Source organism: Microcebus murinus, chromosome 19 (genome assembly GCF_040939455.1).
Source record: "Microcebus murinus isolate Inina chromosome 19, M.murinus_Inina_mat1.0, whole genome shotgun sequence".
NCBI classification, from domain to species: Eukaryota; Metazoa; Chordata; class Mammalia; order Primates; family Cheirogaleidae; genus Microcebus; species Microcebus murinus.
In genome coordinates, this window is record NC_134122.1 from 40,878,128 (window position 1) to 40,900,423 (window position 22,296).

At 43.3% G+C, this 22,296-nt stretch overlaps 1 protein-coding gene across 3 annotated transcripts in view; it reads left to right on the plus strand.

Annotated features, from left to right (window-relative positions):
* DISC1 (DISC1 scaffold protein) overlaps positions 1-22,296 on the plus strand; it is a 308,753-nt gene that overhangs the window by 72,179 nt on the left and 214,278 nt on the right. For all 3 annotated transcript variants that reach the window (XM_012738209.3, XM_075995460.1, XM_075995461.1), the window contains exon 4: positions 13,270-13,420. In XM_012738209.3, the coding sequence (XP_012593663.2) occupies positions 13,270-13,420 (151 nt within the window). The remainder of the gene's footprint in view (positions 1-13,269; positions 13,421-22,296) is intronic.

Consider the following 22,296-nt stretch of genomic DNA (forward strand, 5'->3'; position numbering starts at 1 on the left):
CTCTGGTCCAGTTTAAGTGAGAGTCCTTCTTTTTGTGCAGTCTCGTGGCTACATTCAAGGTTAAGTCTCTGATAGCATGTCTCTTACGTCAGACTTCTCTAATGGTCTGCATCCTGTTACAATTGCATTTTTGCTCTGGAAAACGTTCCCGTTAACTCGGTCTCATTTCTAAAGTCTGCATGGCATCCGAGGAGCTTGGGAAGGTCCTTCTATTTAAAAAATTGGTCTTGCAGAGTTCCTGCAGTACGTCCTTTAGGAAGGAGAACTTCGTGTTTACAGAGGCGAGCCTGGGGCCCATACACATGCAGGTTCATGCTGTGCCAGAAGAATTGCTCTTTATTAGTTCTTACCGTTGGCTGCTGTTTTCTGATTTCTCTCTATGAACATCACCTTTGAATTGAAGCTCACTGTTTTATTTGTACTGTACGGCTTCAGCCAAAAGCAAACAGCTTAATTCTAGTTTTGTTCCAGGGAACTAATATTCCAGCATGCTTTATTCCTTCTCATTGGATTTCATCCTAATTGGAATAGCTCAGGCTAGTGGAAATAATTTATTTAATTTTCTAAGTTTTTTTTTTTTTTTTTGACTATGATGTTTATCTAGATACCTTTATGCCACTCAGAGAATTTAAGCTGTGGTTCCTGCTGCCATGTTGTTAGCCAGAGACCAATTTAGTATAATCTTCTTGGCACTGAACCTAACACTGGTGTGTTCCGTTTGCCCATTCCAGACAGGGATATAACATCAATGTAATTTGCATTATATATTTTTAAATAGTGGTGATGGTGGTTGCTCAACAATGCTCCCCTAATACTCTGCATTCCATTAGAGATGAATGTGCTAAAGAATATTCTACAGAAACCATTTATGTTTTGAAAGATTATAGGTTGTAGACATTACCATTAAAGGGGTGAGAGAGCCTGTGGTTTTTGAGCACTGACAAGCAGATATGTCCAGCTAATTTCTTATGAAAACACCAGCAGAGCAAATTACTCATGAAAAGTGTATTCATGGGAACTAATTGAACGCCATGTTCAGTTTAATGGTGAAAACTGAGTGCCACCAAAAACCAATAGAGAGAAATAATGAATGGCATTTGTATGATTCCTAAAAATAACCTCAGTGCCAGCGGTCTTTCCAGTGTCTGAGAGGCACGTCACTCTATTAAGTGTTCCCAAGTCCTTTAACATATATGGACAGAGATAAAGGAGCCCATGAAGGGGACACTTGGATTTCAGCAGCATCATTCTGCAGTTACTGCCAATGTGGAAATGGCCCAAGATTCACATCCTGAATCTATGAGTTGGAGAATTGCTTGCCAGAAATTTCTCATGGTCTTGTTGGTAAGTTGGGAGTGGGATGTGGTAGTGTACTGTGAAGAATTATTCTTTTAATTCCTCTCTTAAGTAGACTATCCCTAATAAACTTTAATATTCAGTGTGGTCCCTTTATCAGATATGCATCCAGATTGCTAAGCCAGCTGGTTGTTGCCAGTTATTAACCTGTCTTGGTGATGACTGAATCCAAATTCAATTAAAATGAGCTATATGACATAAAAATATTTCATGTAGGAGGACCTGCCATGACATTTTAAAAAAGAGTTTCTCTTTTCAGAGTTTACATAGTTTTGAATGGCTGGAAAAAAAAAATCTCAGTTCTGTGTGTAGGTCTGATCGATTGCATTTCTCTGCATAACCTAGAAGGGGAAGACAGAGGTTCTGACTTCTGGGCTTAGGGTTCTGCATTCCACCCCACAGCATTTTAAAGATTCGAAGGGACTTTGAAAGGATATTCTGTTGTAATCCAGTTTTTAGGTGGTATCGCTCCTAAAACCTTGTTGTATTTTTATTAGTACACCAAGGTTATGTTAATTTTATGTGTTGAAAGAGCTGTGAATTTTACAAAAGCTTCCAAATTAGCCAGGAAGTACCACTGAGAGATTTAGTCTATTCAGTTTTCCCACAGATTGCCTTCTTAGCACATATTCTATTTGGCCATAACTTTAGCAAATTGACTTATAAAGGGCCTTTGAACCAAATCTAATACCTCCCCGCTGCACAGTAATGGCAGCAGCTCACACCGGCAGTGTGCGAACACTGATCAAGGCACTGTGCTCTCAATAATCACAGCAGAGTCACTAGGTAGGTCCAGTTTCACGGTCCATTTCACTGTTGAGGAGACTGGGTCTTATAGAGAGGTTCTGTGTCGTGGCCCGATTACAGAACGGGGGATGACATACACGGAACATATGCATAAGACGCAGACAGACAGAATTGGCTGCAGTCCCGGAAGAAAAAAGGACACAGAGACAAGAGACGGTTTCAGACTGCAGCACTGGAAAAGTGCTCGTCAATTTATTACATACAGTTTAATTGGGCAAGTTTCCCATAGCTATTTTCTCATGCCAGCTACTTTCCCAGCTACTTTTTGGTACGTGACTTCCCAAGGCCAACAACACCTGCTTTTCCAGTCAAAGCAAAAAGCATGGCCTTCTACAAGAGATCTCTTTGATGTTTTGTACCGCTTTCGGATAACAGACAATCTTGGCTCGAGTGCAAGACCTTGAATCCTAGACCATCTTGCAAGTGCCTAGCACCATGTGCTGGTTACCAGGCAACCTTGGCTTGCATGCAAGGCCATAGGTTCTTGTCTGTTTGCCTGGAGAAACAGTTTCTTCAGCTGGTCAACAAGCCACGTCCTGCTAATTGTGGGAACAAGCAATGGGCTCCCATTCTGCTGACTTGGGATCTCAGCCAATCTTACCCTGGGATGGTTCGCTTTAGCTTTCTTCACTTCTGACTTGCTCAAGGTCATGCAGCTAGTAAAGAGTGGAGTCAGAGTTTGACTTGGGAGAGCCTCTTCAGAATCCATGCTCCTAAATCCTAACCCTACAGTGTGAACCATAAAGTCCATAAAGTCTTTGGAGCCATCAAGTCTTCTCTTGCTGCCTCCACTATTATGAGGACTATCCAAGGTCACACTGGCTTGAAGGCTGGGTGAGGAAGGTAAGTGGGCACGTACTGTACAGTTGAGTTTGCTAGCATCGCCAGGCTCAACAAGTAGTGATAACTAGGTACTGTGAAATATCTATGTGTCTTGGGATTTCCATACTTCACATCATTAATATTTTCACAAGGTCATATCTAATGTATAGATTGGAACGTTCACACAGATGAGAAGTGTCCCAGCAGGAATTTGGACCCAGCTCAGTCTAGCTTCATGGTCCATACAAATTGACCCCAGATAGAGCCCTACTTACTAATGCCTGAATGTACCTGTTGGAATTACATTTATTTTTGAGAATGGAAATTGAAAAGTTACTTAAACAACACATGATCATTGGAGAAAGATTTAGAGTATTTAGATATACCATATATGCAAGAGAAAAATATAATCTTTATTCTTCTGTATAGAGATAACCACTGTAAATATTTTGAAGTGTATTCTTTTTGATATGTTTCATTGTGCTGCTCAGTGGAGTTTCCTCTTTTGATATTTCTATTGCATTGTCTTTGTTATAGCTACTTGGATATGATCTAAAGGATGTTCTTCTTTCACTGGTAAGTGCTTTCGACTCATATATCATAATAAACAGCTAGAAGTTTAGATAGTTGTCTCTTTTCTAGAGGTCGTGGCCATGGTAGTGATATTAGTGGCAGTGGTGATAGGAGTGTTTGTGGAGGTGATGGTAGTAGGGGTGGTGGAGCTGATGATACCAGAGGTGAAAGTGTAGATGGTGGTGTGAATGGTGGTAGTGGGAATAGTGGTGGTGGTGATGGTGATGGTGGTTGTAGGAATGGTGGTGATTGTTTAAGGAATGGTGGTGGTGATTATAAGAGTGATGGTAGCTGTAGGAGTGGTGGTGATGGTGGTAGTGGTTATGGTGCAGGTGGTAGAAATAGTAGGAATGGTGGTAGGAGTGGTGGTGGTGATGATGGTAGGAGTGGCGGTGGTGGTGGTAGGAGTGGTGGCGGTAGGAGTGGTGGTGGTGGTGGTGGTAGCAGTGGTGGTGGTGGTGGTAGGAGTGGGGATGGTGGTGGTAGGAGTGGTCCTGGTGGTGGAAGGAATGGTAGTGAATGTAGGAGTGGTAGTGAGGATGATAGGAGTGGTGGTGGTGATGGTGGATTGAGTGGTGGTGGTGCTACAAGTGCTGGTAGTAGTGGTAGGAGTGGTGGTGGTGATGATGGTAGCAGTGGTTGTGGTGGTGGTAAGAGTGGTGGATGTAGGAGTGGTGGTGATAGTGTAGGAGTGGTGGTGGTAGTAGGAAGGGTGATAGTGGTGGTAGGAGTGGTGGTGGTGATAGGTGTGGTGCTGGTGGTAGAAGTGGTGGTGGTCATGGTGTAGGCATGGTGGTGGTGGTAGGAGTGGTGATAATGGTGATAGGAGTGGTGGTGGTGATAGGAGTGGTGGTGGTGATGGTAGGCGTGGTGATGGTAGGTGTGGTGATGGTAGGTGTGGTGATGGTAGGTGTGGTGGTGATGGTAGATGTGGTGATGGTAGGTGTGATGGTAGGTGTGATGGTGGTAGGTGTGGTGATAGTGGCAGTAGGAGTGGTGTTGGTGATGATGACTGGAATCTTTCTAGTGGTGACAGTGGTGGTAGGTGTGTTGGTTGGTTGTAGGAGTGGTGGTGGTAGTGTAGGAATGGTGGTGGTAGTAGGAATGGTGATAGTGGTGGTAGGAGTGGTGGTGGTGATAGGTGTAGTGCTGGTGGTAGGAGTGGTGGTGTCATGGTGTAGGCATGGTGGTGGTGGTAGGATTGGTGATAATGGTGGTAGGAGTGGTGGTGGTGATGGTAGGCATGGTGATGGTAGTTGTGATGATGGTAGGTGTGATGGTAGGTGTGGTGATGGTAGGTGTGGTGATGGTAGGTGTGGTGGTGATGGTAGATGTGATGATGGTAGGTGTGATGGTAGGTGTGATGGTAGGTGTGGTGATGGTAGGTGTGGTGATAGTAGCAGTAGGAATGGTGTTGGTGACGATGGCTGGAATCTTTGTAGTGGTGACAGTGGTGGTAGGTGTGCTGGTTGGTTGTAGGAGTGGTGACAGTGGCGGTGGTGGTAAGAGCGGTGTTGGTGATGATAGCTGGAGTCTTTGTAGTGGTGACAGTGGTGATGGTTGGGGGACTGCTGGTATTGATTGCTATAATGTTTGTGTGCCAGGTTCCATGGCACTTAAAACAGAAGTGGAGAAAATAATTTCTCTTTGTCAGACAACTGCCTGTGGAGGTTCCTCCAGGCCTGGTTTTGAACTGTGAACTTGGTCCATGTATAGAAGTGATCCAGACACTCATAAAACATATATATATTTTGAGACAGAGTCTCACTCTGTTGCCTGGGCTAGAGTGCCGTGGCGTCAGCCTAGCTCACAGCAACCTCAAACTCCTGGGCTCAAGCAATCCTTCTGCCTCAGCCTCCCCAGTAGCTGGGACTACAGGCATGCGCCACCATGCCCGGCTAATTTTTTCTATATATTTTTAGTTGGCCAATTAATTTGTTTGTATTTTTAGTAGAGGTGTGAGCCACTGTGCCCGTCCAGGAAACATGTTTTATAGAAAAGTTGCCACAATTCAGTTGGTCAGTTACTTCCCTAGGACTTTTGATGACTGACGATTGGTGAAAGAACATTTTATTTGAATCAGTATGAAGAATTGAGGCAGTGAGTATTTTGGAGTGACCCATAATGAAGTCCTCTGTTCAGAAGCTCAGGGTCCTGAGAAATAAGGTCTGTTGACAGCAGGTATGTACACTCACCTCTCTCTGTCTCTGTCCCTGTCTCTCTCTCTCACACACACCCCCCCCAAAGACTTGGAGTAAACACTTGTAAGTCTCCTTAGTTGTGCTATTTTGCTCACAATTTAACTATTTTGCATGTTAAATCATCATTGGGGAAGAACAGATGCTTTAACTCCCATATTCTACTAAAATATGAAAATATGTCAGAGCAAATTAACGAACATTTATCAAGAACAAGGCAGTAGAATGGGTGCTGAGTGGGCCAGTATCACAGTTAAACTATTGCTTCCCTTCCAAATTTTTGTTATCCTTCCCAAATGGTTTGCTTCTCTTTTTATACCACAACAGAGTAGTTTCTCATTCTTCTTTCCACACATTGGCAAGCTTAAAAGACGACATTTCTAGAAATCCTCTTTGGTGTTCACTGAAAAGATCTGTGCGCCATGGAAACCAAGCTTACCCTAAGCAGTTTAGCATTAAGAATTTGTGGAAGCCAAATCTCCATTTTCATGCAGAAATCAAAGAGTAGCATAAGTAACCTGCAGGTTATTTTAATAATACAATAATTTTGTAAATAAGAAACAGCTCAAGATTTTGCAGCTGATTTTATAAGTTGAGAAATTGAGATCAAGTTACTCATAATCATACTGATTACCTAGGTTTTTTAAAAAAACATAATTAAAAAGTACAAATAATATATATATATATAATTTTGTATCCTGTTTTTATCTTGTGATATTAAAATATTTCTTTGCTGTTTTCCTAACTGTTCTTTGACTTGCTGCATACCATTCCATGGGTGGGTATACCATTATTGACTTAACCACTGCCCCTAGAATTGGATAAAATTATTGATATATAGCAGTGGCACACAGCAGTGCTCATAAAATGGTTGCTATTTTCTGTGTTTACCAGACTCCTCATCCAAATAGAAACATTCATTAATTTATTTCTTAAGCATTTACCTGTTGCCTAGTGTGTGTTTGACACTGAACTTGATATTGGCAGACAGGGCTGAATAAGGCTCAGCCTGGATCCCACAGTCTCCAGGGACTGTGAATAATGAACAGATGCACAAGACTCCTGTGTAACTGGGGAAACTACAGGAATAGATATTATTTCAGGGGTGTCTTGGGAAGTGCAATAGTAAAAGCCCCCACGCTGGCACCAGAAAAGATTAAGTTCAGATTCTGCTTTTGCTACTTGCTGTGAGGCCTTGGGAAAATTACTTAACTTTTCTGAATTTCACTTGCTACATTTGTATTCTTACTCTGCAAGTTGTTCCAAAGCTCCGAAATGATGTATCTGTAGCACTGGACATGTAGTTGATGCTCAAAATGATTGTTAATGCTTGAAGCCTTCAGTGTCCCAATGGTGGCTGCTTTTTATGAAAATGACCCGACAAACGCCAATATTCCGAAATGTCAGACTGGCTCAGTTGTGCTCAGGTTGGTCTGAAATACATTTTATTACAGTCTAATTCTTTGCAAAGTGGTCATCTGCTCGTGATGTGTATGGTAATGTGGAATTAGAATATTCAGCTCTCACTGAATCGCATCTCTTGGCCATTATGTAAAAACTAAAGAAAAATGACTTATGAAGACACTGATTGCTTCTTAGCGTTAAAGGGCCTCCTTATGTATGCAGAATGGCTGCACGGCCTCTACGAATATGATTTACACTGTATATTCTGTCCTCTTGCAGACAGAACAAGGCAGTAGGACTTGCATCTATTTAGCAGGATGTCTTTATGTGTGAAGATTTCTTGCTGCTTATAAATGCTTATTTACTTATTTATTCATGGAAGTAGAAAGCACTTTTCTTTCATTCTGTTTCCTTATTGTTGCCCAAGTATCAGACACTTATTACTGATGCACTAAGGAATAAAAGATGAGTCCTGACCCTCAATTAAACATTAACAAATATGTTGCGGCAGCATAAATAAATACATTTGCTTGCTCCAAGATAGAATGAGATGATGGTTAGCATTTCTATTGCTGAGGTCCTATGAGTAAAACATGTTAGATCCATAAATGGTACATATATAATCAATGACACCCTATTCCTCAATGTATCATTTTGGTTACTGCTTCGTAATATCTTCCTTTGTTAATTTTGAGTTTGTTTGTTTTTACTATTCAGCTATGTTACAAAATGCAACCAACATTTCTAATATTATTGTTGTTCTGTTAGTCAGATGGACTCAACCACATTTATTTGCACCTGCTGTGTGCAGCACATTCTCCGCTGTGCTGGCCTTCAACCTTGAGCTACAGACAGAAATCACATTAACAATGTCTGCAGAAAGGCTTCATCGGTTTAAAAGAAAGGAAAACTCAGGAAACCGAGTCATGTTTTCTTGACCACTGGGTTAAATCGGGAGAATAGGAGAGGAGTTTTTTTTTCTTTTTCCTAAATGCACAATAGGATTCATACAAATAAGGGGACTTACAACAGAAAGTCACAAATGCAGCATTCATAGTACTGAGGTCACCTATTTATAGCTAAAAATAATTTATTTTGAAATAGCTTTGCAAGTACAGAAAAGTCACAAGGATAGTACAAACAACTCACATGTCTCGCTCATTCTGACTCCCAGCTGAGTACACATACCCACCATCACAGCCTTTTTCTGTCGGCTGGAGCATGAGCTGCCATCATGGTGCCCCATCACCTTCCAAGTACCCCACTGTGTATGTCCCCACACAACGACGCTCTCCACGCCACTACCCTGCATCTCTCCAAGTCGCAAGGTCGACGTCCATACAATGCTTCTCTTCATCCTACAGGCTCCATTCCCATGCCACCAGCGGTCCCAGAAACACTCTTGTCTCCTTTCTGGTTCAGGAACACACATTGCATGCAGCTGTTGTATCTCTTTAGCTTCCTCCTACTTGGGGCAGTTCTTCAATACTCCATCTTCCCCTGTCTTCCATACCATTGAAAGTTTTCGGGAGTGCAGACCTTACGTTCTGTTGGACGACCTCCAACCCGGGTCCCTCTGATGTTCCTTGTGACTGGGTTTGGGTCACACAGTGCTGATGGGAACCTCCTGGACATGACACTCTGCGTTCCTGGCCCCTCCCAGCACTGCCGAGGTTAACCTTCGTCGCCTGGTCGTGCTGCGGCTTCCTGGTTTCTCCAGCTCAGCGTTAGCACTTTTCCCTGGTAACCGATCAGTGCGTTGTGGGAGTGACATTCGGAGGTTATACTGCCTCTCTGCTCCCCACCAAGTCTCCATTTCGCCATTCCTTTTAATCAGCCAGCACTCTATTAGCTCGGACATCTGGCTTCCTGTTCTGTCCAATGCTGTGCTTCACTCCTATTCTTTAGTTTGATTCTCAAATTACCCCGGATTTGGCCCACGGGAGCTTCATCAATATGTCTCTTGTGTTCTATTGCCATGACCCTATCAGTCTTTGAGCACTCCTTATACTTTGGTAAAACAAGATGCTCCAGACTCCTCTGTGCTCTCCTGCTGCAGCCCTGGTGCCAGCCGTTTGTCGTGGGAGCTCTGGATCCCTTTGTAAGGACGGGTGTCTAGAAACCAGCGGCTGTGTGCTTGGTGTGCTCATTGCTGCTGAAGCATCGTAGCTTCTTGGCCTCCTCGGTGGACAGGGAGAGAAAATACATGTAAATGCACACACACCTCTATAGGTATTTCCTTATCTTCCTGTGAGTCCGTATATTCGAGACCATTAGTTCAAACCAGTGCGTCTAACTCCAATGCAACATGTCAAAGTCCTGTCTGCCCTGCCTCCCCTTCCACGATTATACGTAGATTCTTCACTACTTAGAAACGTGGCCCTCTTAATCCCCGATGTACTTCCTTGCTCCATCTGTGTACTTATTTCTCAGGGTAACTTCCCTCCCGTGCATTCTGGTGTCTTCCCCACCTGCCGCCCCCACCCTCCCAGTGTGCCCCACCCTCCTGCACTGGTGGGCTCGTGCGTCACCAGATGCCTCTGCGTGCAGCCCCTGTGACCTTGGTGTGGCGGGTGACCATCTCTGCACCCTCCACAGCTTCCCCTCCCTGGTGGGGCAGCTCCCACCAGCGCCTCTGCACAGGGGAAGAAGAGAAAGTCTCTTCATGATTCTGACCCTCGTCCCAGTCACTGAGTTCCTGAAGAAACATAAATGCATCTCGTTCATCTTTGTGGCCCCACAGCCTAGAGGCACCGGGTTACCCAAAGTACTTGTTAATGGAACGAATACATGAAATGCTAAATAAGCGTGCCATTTAGAAGATAAAAAAAAAAAAAACAACCCAAACTATTTCCAATCATTTTCAAATACTCTCCCCTCCCAGAGGAGCCACTTTTCCAGAGCATCTATAGCATATGGACAAAGTTGGCCACTCTGAGTAAAGCTTCCTTTTTTCCCCTTTGAGGTGTGAAATGGACTGAATATTTGTGTGACCTCAAATTCATATGTTGAAACCCTAATTCCAATGTGATGTAGAAGGCAGTGGGGCTTTGGGAGGTGACTAGATCGCAAGGGTGGAGCCTTCCTAGCTTGTTCTCTTCCTGCCACGGGAAGGCAGCCGACTGCAACCCGGGAGGGGGCTCCCACCAGAACCCGACTGTGCTGGCACCCTGGTGTCTCTCTTCCAGCTTCCAGAACTGTGAGCAATAAACATTTGTTGGTTAAGCTGCCCAGTCCGGGTACTTTGTTACAGCATCCCAAACTGACACGGCCAAGGAGGTCTCCCTTGCACCTCTTTGTTGTTTAATAACAATAACGATTTCATTGAACACCTCGTGGGGGTATTATTCCCATTTAGCAGTTGAGGTTCCGAGACTCAGATGGGGTAAGTGATTTGTCAAATATGATATGCGAAGTTAGTGTCAACGTTGATGCCTGAATCCAGGTGCCCTGATTCTTGGTGTTGTGATTCCGGTTTTTTTCCAGTGATGTGCCATCTGCCGCCCCGGGGCAGAGCGCTAGCCAGCAGAGGAGAGAGGCTGGGCAAGCTTGCCCACGGTCCTGCGTGCCAGGCACAGACTTTTGTCTGTGGAGGTCACTCGGAGTCCTCCAGGACTTTGAGAACATTTTGTGATACAGGTTGAGTATCGCTTATCTGAAATGCTTGGGATCAGAAGGGTTTTGAATTTCAGATTGTGTTTTGGATTTTGGAGTATTTGCCTAGAGACAATGAGATATCGTGGGGATGGGACCCAAGTCTAAAAAGGAAACTCATTTATGTTTCTTATACAGTTTATACACATGGGCTGAAGATAATTTTAGATAATATTTCAAAATACTTTCATGCATGAAACAAAGTTTTGACTGCAACCCATCACATGAATTTTCCACTTGTGGCATCATGTCAGTGCTCCAAAAATTTCAGATTTTGGAGCATTTTGGAGTTCGGATTTTGCGTTAGGCATGCTCAACATGTGGCATGTACAAAAGCACTTGGAGGGAGCCAGGGAATAGCAAATGTTTCTGTAGATGTTTCTGCATTCCTTTGCTCATTTGTTCACTTACAAGTTTGTGCCTAGCTGAGTGTTAGGAAAGTCGCTCTGTTGGTGATGTGAAGGAGCCATGGCAGGAGCAAGAGAGATTAGGCAGAAGTGATGATGACTTGGGCTTGGCGGAAGGGGCAGTGGAAATGGAGATGTGATGACAAAGGGAGGCTGGGCTGGGTTTTTAAATTTATTGCGAACATTCGAAGACAGTACTTAATGGGACTGCTAATAATAGCCAATCCTTCTGGACACTTACTAAGTGGCAGGCATGATGCTGAAGGCTTTGCATAGATTATCTCAGTTAATTCTCAGAAAACCTTATGACATAGATACTATTATTAACCCCATTTCTTGCAGATTAGGTAACTGAAGATTAGAAAGGTTAAGTAACTTGAAGGTCAGACAGCTAGAAAGGGCAGAATTGAGGCACAAATTCAAGTTTTTCTCCTAACCCCTGTGTGCTAGATCTTGACGCACCTTTACATACATAATCACGTAGCAGGGTGTTATTTTAGAGCATATAGCTCCAGAATTTTAATGCACTTCACCAAAGTTTTGATTCTATAGAGGAAGGAATAAAGTATTAAGCAATGACTCCTGTAACATGTGGACGCTTGGCGTTAAGGAACGGGCACATTTCAGTATTGTCCTGGAAGATACTATCAGTCCAGACTCCACTGTGTATTGTCAGTGGGGTGTCTCAGTTGGCTCCAGCGGTCACTTCTGAAGAAGGTGGAGTGGACTGAGAGCCCTGGTAATTACCTGGGACTTGGTCCTGGGCAGATGACCCTTTCTGGCATCCTTAGAATGAATGCTTTGTAAATCCTCAGTTTCTGGCTGTCAGTTCCAATGCATATGGCGAGTTTATGGGAAGGGCTCTCACTTGACAGCCCCAGAGATGCACGGCATCTGGTCCCTGCCTTTCCTCTACCCCAGGGGGTCCCCTTTGGGGGTGGGCCAGTGCAGAAGAGTCAAGAGGCACACCATGACTAGTGTTAACCTCTACCGGCATATGGTAAAACGTTTTGTTCAAAAATAACATGCTTGCTGAAAACAGTGTTTTCATTTTGAATGGAGTCTTAGGGAAATAACCTCCTTGGAAAAGGGCCTGTAGGGCTGCGCCGTGGGAACATATAAGGGAGTTTTTGTAATTCAGGGTAGTGCCTCTAAAACATTTTCTTGTCATGCACGGAAAAGGATGATATTTGCATTGAACACTGGAGTGAGTGAGTAGTAAGTGCTCATGGCCAGGGGTGGCTGCCCTAGGGCCACCCACTGCCCCAGGGTGGAGGGGGCCAAAGTCTCCGTGGGTCCACCAGCCTGGCCATGACCCCCAGGAGGGAAGCTCTGAGGAATGGTATTTTAAAACCCAGTCCTTGCATTTCTCTAAAAATTGCTTTATGAGAAAGTTTCAATTCTTTAAGTATTCGATTATGAAGATAAGTTCTCATTGGAGGGGATTCTAATTTCTGCAACTTATTGTTTTAAAGAAAAATTATTTTATAGGAATTCTATATTTATACCTTGTCTTAGGAGACCTAAGATCATTAAAAAATTATAGTAACCCTACTGTCTAACAGAAGTGGATATGTGGTCATCACAGCATGGTAGCATTTGAACATTGCTTCTGTGGCTTTAGTAATTGTCTGGCTCTATCTTGATGGGCAATTTCTTAAAATCCACACTTGGGCACTGACTGATTTCTTCTTCAAGCAATTTTATAGGACCCATCAAGATTAGCAGTTTTCTTTTGCCAAATGATCATTATGGTTTTAAAAAGAATTAATATTGTCACTCTGTCTGAGGCTCACAGTTATGACCACCATATAAATACATCAGCCATCATCTCCGAGAGTCAGAAGAATAAAAGGTAGTGGGAGGGCCGTGTTGCTGGTGAAAAGAAGAGTCTTAGCAGCGACGAAAGTGCTGGCCTAGAAACCAGTAACCCTCACATGACGTCATTAAGGAAAAGGTTGAGTAGGACTGGAGCTGGGAGACACCAGGTTGTCTATTATGAGTTTCATGGCTCATTTTTCCTCTCTCTCATTGGTTTGGGTTTCCAGCAGAGACATTAAAACAAAGATTGGAAGACCTGGAACAGGAGAAAAGCAGCCTGCACTTTCAGCTTCCTTCCAAGCAGCCACCTCTTAGCAGCTTCCTGGCTCACCTGGCGGCCCAGGCGCAGGCTGCCTTGCACCACCGGGCCACTCAGCAGTGAGTATTGTGGGTGTTTCTGCCACTTTTTCCTTGTGTCTCTTCCTCCCTCTCAGCTCCCACATAGCAAAGAGCTAGGAGGGGCTTAGCTGCCTTTTCCTGGGAAGGAGCCCTATGTTGCTTGGTTGGGTGTGGGTGAGGGGGGGACCCGTGTGGGTCATGCTTCCCTGGACAGAAGCCCTTTCTGCTTGCTGCTTGACTGAGAGACCCTCCACAAGTGCAGCTGCAGCCTGGGCATCTCGCTTCCCCCGGGAAGCCACACTTGTGAGAAGGTGGGTGTATTTCCTCTTGTCCAGGGCAGCTCTGTCTCCTGTGATTGTGTTAAAGCCTGTAAGATCCACAGACGGTCCCCTCTGGCTGAGAGATGAAAACCCATCCTCCTCCCAACTCTACCTCCAGCTCCTGAGCAACTTTTGCTGTTTGGACCACCCAGCGCTCTCCTGGGATTAGCAGTTGCTATTTCTAACCCAGTGGCTATCAGTTCTGGCTGTACATTGGAATGACTGAGAGAGATTCTATTTATTTGTATATTTTTTGTTTTAAAATATTAATGAGGTACAAGTGTTTTTGTCACATGGATGAACTATATAATGCTAAAGCCGGGGCTTTTAGTGTGCCTGTCACCAGAGTAGTGTATATCGTACCCGATAAGTGCATTTTTATCCCTCTCCCCACTCCCATCCTCCCCTTTTCTTAGTTTCCCATTTCTTTTACGCCACTATATGACTGCATATACCCATCATTTAGCTCCCACTCATTAAGGAGAACATGTGGTGTTTGTTTTTCCATTCCTGAGGTACTTCACTTAGGATAATCTTCTCCAGTTCCATCCAAGTTGCTGCAAAAGACATTATTTCAGTCCTTTTATATGGCTGAGTAGTACTCCATGGTATATATATGCCATATTTTCTTTATCCACTCATAAATTAATAGGCACTTAGGTTGGTGCTATATCTTTGCAATTGTGAATTGAGCTGCAATAAATATTCAAGTGTGGGTGTCGTCTTGATAAAATGACTTCTTTTCCTTTGGGTAAATACCCAGTGGTGGGATTGCTGGATCAAATGGTAGGTCTACTTTTAGTTCTTTGAGGAATCTCCATACTGTTTTCCATAGAGGTTGTATTAATTTGCAGTCCCACCAACAGTGTATAAGCATTCCTTTTTCACTGCATTCATGCCAACATCTATTGTTTTTCTATTTTTTTGATAATGACCATTTTGATAGGGGGAAGCTTATCACCTTACTCTTATCTCATTATGGTTTTAATTTTATTTCTCTGATTATTAGTGATGTTAAGCATTTTTTCATGTTTGTTGGCCTTTTGTCTATCTTCTTTTGAAACAACTCTGTTCATGTCTTTTGCCTACTTTTTAATTGGATTATTTGGTTTTTCTGTGCTGATTTGTTTGAGTTCTTTGTAGATTCTGGATATTGGTCCTTTGTCAGAAGTATAATTTGCAAATATTTTCTCCCATTCTGTAGGTTGTCTATTTACTATATTGATTATTTTCCTTGCTGTGCAGAAACTTTTTAATTTAATTAAGTGCAATTTATTTATTTTCATTGTTTTGGTATTTGCCATTTGGGGTTTAGTCATAAATTCTTCACCTGGGCTGATGTATAGGAGAGTTATTCCTACATTTTCTTCAAGAATTTTTGTGGTTTCAAGTCCTTTTTTTAAATTTTTTTGAGACAGAGAGTCACTCTGTTGCCCTGGGTAGAATGCAGTGGCATCATCATAGCTCACTGCAACCTCAAACTCCTGGGCTCAAGCTATCCTCCTGCCTCAGCCTCCCGAGCTGGGACTACAGGCGTGTGCCACCATGCCTGCCTAATTTTTTTCTATTTTTGGTGGACACAGGGTCTTGCTCTTGCTCAGGCTGGTATCGAACTTCTGATCTCAAGTGACCCTCCCGCCTTGGCCTTCTAGAGTGCTAGGATTATAGGTATGAGCCATCAGGCCTGGCCTGGTTCATGCCTCACATCCATGTATTAGAATTTCATTCCTTTCAATGGCTGAATAATATTCCATTGTACGGACAGACCACATTTTGTTTATTCATTCATCCATTGATTGGACAGGAAGTAACTTATTTAATTTTGGTGACAATTTTAGGGGGTGGTATTTTATATATTGATATCTGTGTGTGTATAGAAATATGTATCTATGCTACCTTTATTTATGTCTGGATTGAAAGATGAGGAAAGCAGGTGCAGGAGAGGCTAAAGGACTTGGGCAGACTGCCCAGGAGGTGAGGCTGAGGCGGACACAAACCCAACTGTCTGGCTTGCATCCTGGCCCTGAGCTTGGTGCACTGTGCTGCCTCTCTTAAGTCCAGGCTGGCAAAGGCTTCTACATTATTGTATCTTTAGCCCTTGGCCAATTTGGATGGAGAGTGATTTGTTATGATCTCAGTTGAGTTTCTCATAGGACATGATTAAAGTAAAACCAATGTCATGTATTCTGAATTATATTAGGTTATACCATAGGACATTTCTTATATTTGACTGTTTGAAACTTATCAAAATAGCTATTTTATGTTTCCCATGGAAATGTAGGTCTTTATGAAACCAATGAAGACAATTTAAGCCAATATGAACTGTTGGCTAGCTTTCTGAGCTATGATCCTCTCTCCTTTTCCTCATAGGAGTTACCTGTATACTGTATATTTATGTCCCATTCACATTTTTTTATAATAAAAACTTTTATTTTCGTATTATTTTGTTTCAAAACACAACAGTTTGTTCAAACAAAATATTCTGTTCAAAACATTAAGAGTGGCAATGTACTTGAATGTATATAAAATACGTGACTATATGTGTATATACGAATAGATAGAAATGACATAGATGGCAGCAATCATACATGGGCAGGATGGAGGATCTGGGATTATTTTGTTATTATAAGGTGTTTGCACCACTTGTGAAGCAGTAGAGTGTAATTCGAAAGTGGCCTTGGATTAGTTGCCAATGCATATTGTTAAACTCTAGGGCAACCACTAAGAAGAAAAAGATAAATACAAAGTATAACTGATATATTAAGGGAGAGAAAGAAATGGAATCATATGAAGTAAACCACAAAAGGCAGGAAAAATGAGGAAGACACAGATAGGAACAAAGAAGTAGGACAACAAATAGAAAACAGTAAAACGTGGTAGATATTAATCCAACTCTATCAATAATCAGTTTAAACTTCAATGGTCTAAATGCACCTATTAAAAGATAGAGATTGTCAGAGGGGTTCCAAAATAAAACCCAACTATATATTGGCTACAAGTAACCCACTTTAAACATAAGGATGCATATAGATTAAAAGTAAAGGGACGAGAAAAGATTCACCATGCTACTTCTAATCAAAAGAAAGTATAAGTAGCTATATTAATTTCAGGCAGAGGAGACGCCGAACAAGGAAAGTTATCAGGGATAAAGAGGGTATTACATAGTAACAGAAGGCTCAATTCTCCACATAGACATAACAATCCTTAATGTGCATGCACCTAACAAAAGAACATCCAAATATGTGAGACAGAAACTAATAGGAGTGTAAAGAGAAATAAATAAATCCACTATTGTGGTTGTAGTCCTTTATCAAAAATGGACAAATCTAACAGGCAGATACTTGATAAGAACATAAACTCCAGAGCATCATAAATCAACTGGGTATGATTGATATCTACAGACTACTTCATCCAACAAAACAGAATACAGATTCTTCTCGAGCTCCCATAGAACATTCACCAAAATATCTGACAGCTTGTGGCTTAAAATGCTCCTTGACAAACTTAAAAGAATAGAAATCATACAATGTTAGTTCTCAGACTCATTCACTTTTTGACCCCACTGTGATCTGGTTTCTATCTCTGTCATGTCCAAGATCTTGTCAAGGCCAGCAATGATTTACTATTTCAATTCTTATTCTACTCTGTATCACTGTATTGTCCAAAACCTTTAATCAAATTCATTCTTAAAACTCATGCTCCCCTGGGCTTTCATAATTTCACACTTCCTGGTCTTCTCGCCACCTTTCTGGCCATCCTTGGTCTCTATGAGCTCTGTCCCTCTCCCTTCTCCTTCATGTTTATGTTCCTCCATCTGCTGTTTGAGCCTGTCCTCTCCTCTCACTTTGTGTGTTCTTTCCGGGTGATCTCAACCACTCCCGGCCTTCAGATATCCCTTCTGTACTAATTTCCCTCAAATTAGGGAAAAGTCTGCATCTCCAGCTCTGATTTCTTTTCAGAGTTCTAACCCACAATTCAGCTTTCTATTGAACACCCCCCCTACCTTTACTAAATTGATTATCACTTATCCTTATATTATTATTAAAAATTTACTATCTTTTTATCCTTCACTAAGTTTACTTTTTAAACTAAATTTACTAAAATCATTCTCCATATTCAGCCCCTTCTCCTGTATCCCCAGTCTGAGGGCTTCCACCACCACCTGCCCAATTACCCAGCAAGGGCTCTGTGGCTCTCTGGGACCTGCCCTTCCCCTTCCTCCTCTGGTCACCAGGTCCTGCTGCTTTTACTGTCTGCCTCTCTCTCCTTCCCACCCACTTTCCCAGCTCTGCATCAACGCCTTAGTTCTGGTCTTTAAATTTTTAATCTGGATTATTACAATGGTCTCCTTGCTGGTATTCCTGATTTTATCATCCCTCCCTCTCACTCATCTTCCATAAGGCCACAGGTGCAAAGATCATGCCATGCTCAGTGGTACCCATTGCTTTCAGGCTAAAATTCATGCTCCTTAGCATGACTTTAAAACTTTCATGATCCAGCCCCTGCCCAGCTCTCCAGCTGCCCAGAGTTTGGCCATCACCAGCCCCTGCACCTGCAATCCACACATACCGAAGTATTAGAAGTCGCCTCGGTGTTTCTGGATTCTGTGATCTTGCACATGCCCCATTGCTGTTGCCAACTGTTGCTCATTGTTTAAGACTTAGTGAAGCCACCATCCTCACAAAGCTCTGCCCCTCAGCCACCCTGCCTCCCTCTGGGATTATAGAGCACCTTGAATTACTGCACCTGTCTTGGGTCTTAAAGAAATCTGTTTCCTTGAGTATCTGTTTACTCTGATCGATGCCAAGCTCCTTGAGGACAAAACTATATTATATTTATCTTTTTATTCCTAGAGACTAAACAGTGGCTGACCCATTATAAGTATTAAATAAATATTCATTGAGTGAGTGAATGTCACACATATGTATATGTATCTATGTATAGGTTCACAAACATGTGGGAATATGCATTGACAGAGAGAGAGAGAGATCATTTTAGTTGGCACAGTTGCACTGGAGGAAATGCTTCTTCAGCCTTGGCTGTGAAACTCCCAGCGAGAAGGAGTCGTGTAGTGTCTTGACAAAACCCTGGATTGGGGGTCAGGAAGCCTCTCTGGTCCTGTCTCTTCCACTAACCAGCTGTCCATAGCTTGGTGCATCTGCCTAATCTCTCCACACTTCACTCTCTCATCAGAAAACCAGGGGGTTGAATTAGATCACTGCTTTCCAAACTTCAGCTATGTATGTAATATCCTGGCTTTTCTTTGACCAAATCCACCTGTCCTGTTATTGCCATAACCAGAAAAATCATGATTTGAAGCCAAGTTCTTTCTTACATTTTTCTAACGCACAATTACATGGTTATTAATAATTTTTTCAAAATTGTCTTTCAGCGTGCCGACTACCCACGTAGCCTGTGGCTTTTGTCATCAATGGCGTTATCAGGACTTGCAGGCTCCCTGCGCGAGGGGCTGCAGTTTTCGCAGTGGCCACCAGGGGGACGTGGTGACAGGCAGGTGCCCACCCTCCCACAGCCTGGACAGAAATGATCTCAGCTTCTCTCTTAGTCCAGGGGGAAGCAGAATATTTTCAAATGATAAAAATAGTTGTATTAACACAGAAAGATTTCAATACTAATCAATAACACTAATCAGTGCCTCTTACCCTTTTTTGGGGATAAGTATTTCTTTGAGAAGCTGATGCAAGCTATAGACGTCTTCCTTCACAAAACCACATATGCACACACATAGATACAAACTATTGGGTGCAGTTTCCGGAGACTCACAGATCTTCTGAGTTATCCACTCACTCCTCAGCACATCTTTGGATCCCAGATTAAGAAAATCTAGTTTAGAATAAGATTTAAGGACACGTAAACACTTGCGTACAATCAGGTACTTTACTTTTTATTATTTTTATGGTCACTTTGTTCTTAAAAATCATTGTTTCATTCAACTTTTTAAAAAGCATGCTTTGATTCTCTGAACATGTGTAGAGTAGCACCCTGAGTCACTCTAGATTTGTTCAGGCTCTGCCAGCAGACGAGAGAGTTTTAACTCCCTTCAAGGCTTCCCGGGCTCATCTGAGAGTAGATATTGGTGCCCAAATTGTTTGGCCCCTCTTCTGTGGCGGTTTCCTTGCCTAATGGGCGTGCTTGTTGGAGGGATAACTTTTGTGATGCCCATTTAATTCATGGGATGCTCATGTATCTTTGCCACAAAAATGGTGGGCATTCAGGCCACCCCGTAGCAGACCCTCTGCTCCCTTCCATGTCCCTCCCATTCCCTTATCCCTGCTTGAGGGGGCAGCAACGCATCAGAAGTGTGTTGCTTAAGCAGCTTTTGCAGCAGACACTGTTGTTGATGCTCGGTGGTGTCCCAGGCGCCTGGCCGTCTGCTGATTTCCTGCACTGCTGGGGACGGTGCTCACCAGGGTGTTCCACTCAGGCACCCAGCAGGTTTATCAGGGTTACCTGCAACAGGTGTGTTGTCTGAAGCCATGTGAGGACCGGTGAGGGGGTGGATGATGCCCCTGAGGGTAACCCTCGATGAATGTCCCAGCCTCCTCAGCCTCTAGGGGGACAGTTCTGAGACAAGCTCCACACATTTATTTTCCCCCTAGAAGGTTCCTAGTGGGTTTGGGTCCCATTTGCCCATGTAGTGATCGCCCCATACTATGCCTTTTCTTGACGTTCCCTCCTTTTCACTCCCTCACTCCAGTTTCTTGGGAATCACTTCTCCAAAAAACAACCTGCATTCCGATCCTTGTCTCTGGCTCTTCTGTTAGGTGCACCCAATTATAGACAGATAGCCATGCTGGAGAATTAGATCTTCCAGTCGTCCTTCCTGCAGGGCACCCCCAATCTTTACGAGTGAGTCCACTGGATTTTTTTTCCTCTTGGTTTGAGTAGGGGGATTCACCCCCTCCTTGCTCCTACGAGTCCGGGAGGGAAACGCATCTCTCATGAAGACTCGATTTCCTGCACGGCCAGGGGTTGGGTGGGTGTTGAGAGGGGTGGTTGGTTGTGGCAGTACGGCCCGTGTAGCTCCTGGAGTGGGGCATGCCACCTGTGAACCTCATTTGAGGTTTAGAGTGGAGGACATTTAAGCCTGTGTCCCTCAGCTCTAGTTTCTAATTCTGGAGCAGAAGGAAAAATTACACCTCAATGTGCTGTCATAGCAAGGATCAGCCGGCAACAGAGAGGCATCTGTTCCTATTGTATCTTGCACACAATCAAAGGAAAGTTATTTTTTCTTTCCTCCTAAGAGAGGGGGGTTGGCCTACTCTTACACATTTCCCTGATAATTTTTTTGTCATTAATACTTTTCAATTTTTCTAACCATACATCCCTTGTGTTTTCCATTGGATCTTCTTCACCAATATGTGTATTAACACCGGTCATGCCTATAAGCTAAATTGTGTGCACATGTGTGCGTGCAAACCGGTTTTTGTTTATCAAAGACGTTTTCCCAATGGATAACGTAAAACACAAGCGAACAAAATACAACAGAGTTTAAAACAAAGGTATGCAGTGGTTTTCCAGGGGGGCTTATCCAGGCAGAGCTCCGGTTTGCCTGTCCAGCTATTCCTGCCCGCCTATCTCCTGTGAGGGAACAGGAAGAGATCAATGCTGTGCAGCGTCATGAGGCTTTCCGACTGAGCCCTTCTTCCTCTGGCGAGGTCCTCCTCGATTCCCCTTGAAACATGTGGTTCTTTATTTCCCTTTGGTTGTGATCTAGGGACCATGGCAGAATTCAGGGACGATCAGCTCTCAGCTCACAGGTTGGAATCCATACACACTGTACAAGAGCAGAAAATAACTGTTACAGACACCTTTTTACCAAGGATATAGAACAAGATGGCTTTGATAAGGCATAAAGATGTATCATTATTACCAAAGTAGCAGCATATGTTTCTGGACCCCAAATCGGAGCTGGAGATGGGGAGCAGAAAGGGCCACTAGTGTGCCATGTGTCCTGCGCCCAGGAGACCGACTCCAGACGGTCTTGTCATGGCCGCAAGGAGGCAAGGGAGAAAGGAAAAGAAGACAAGAATGCATTGAGGTTAGCCACAGAGGACTCTTAGAACGTGTTTTGGAACTGGTGGGTTTTAAATAAAAGCTTTCAAATAAAGGTCTCCCATGTCATCCTCTTCATTCAAATTCAGCTGACGTCTGTCCCGAGGCCAGTGGCATCAGCAATAACTGTCATAAACCCAAACAAATATTCACGTGTCTCTCTTGCAAGGCGGTCGTTTCTATGAGTGGGATAAGACCATATAAAACACTGAAGATCAGTTTCCTCAGGAATATGACTTCTACTCCGTGATCCTTACGTTTTAGACCCAAATCTTACATGTAAGGAAGAATCGCAAAGTTACCTGTTGTCCCTGGCAATTTTCCAATATTCTCCTGTGCTTTCAGAGTGGCCTTGGACATTTATGACATTGTTGGGTGAGGAAGCTATTTCTAGGTCTAAAGCACACTTCCGTGGTCCTACGACTGGCCCGAACCACTTCTGTGGCGCCATCTTCCCAAAGAGGGAGAGATGGAAACACACAAGCCACGTGACGTAAGTTTGATGGAGTAGCCATCAAC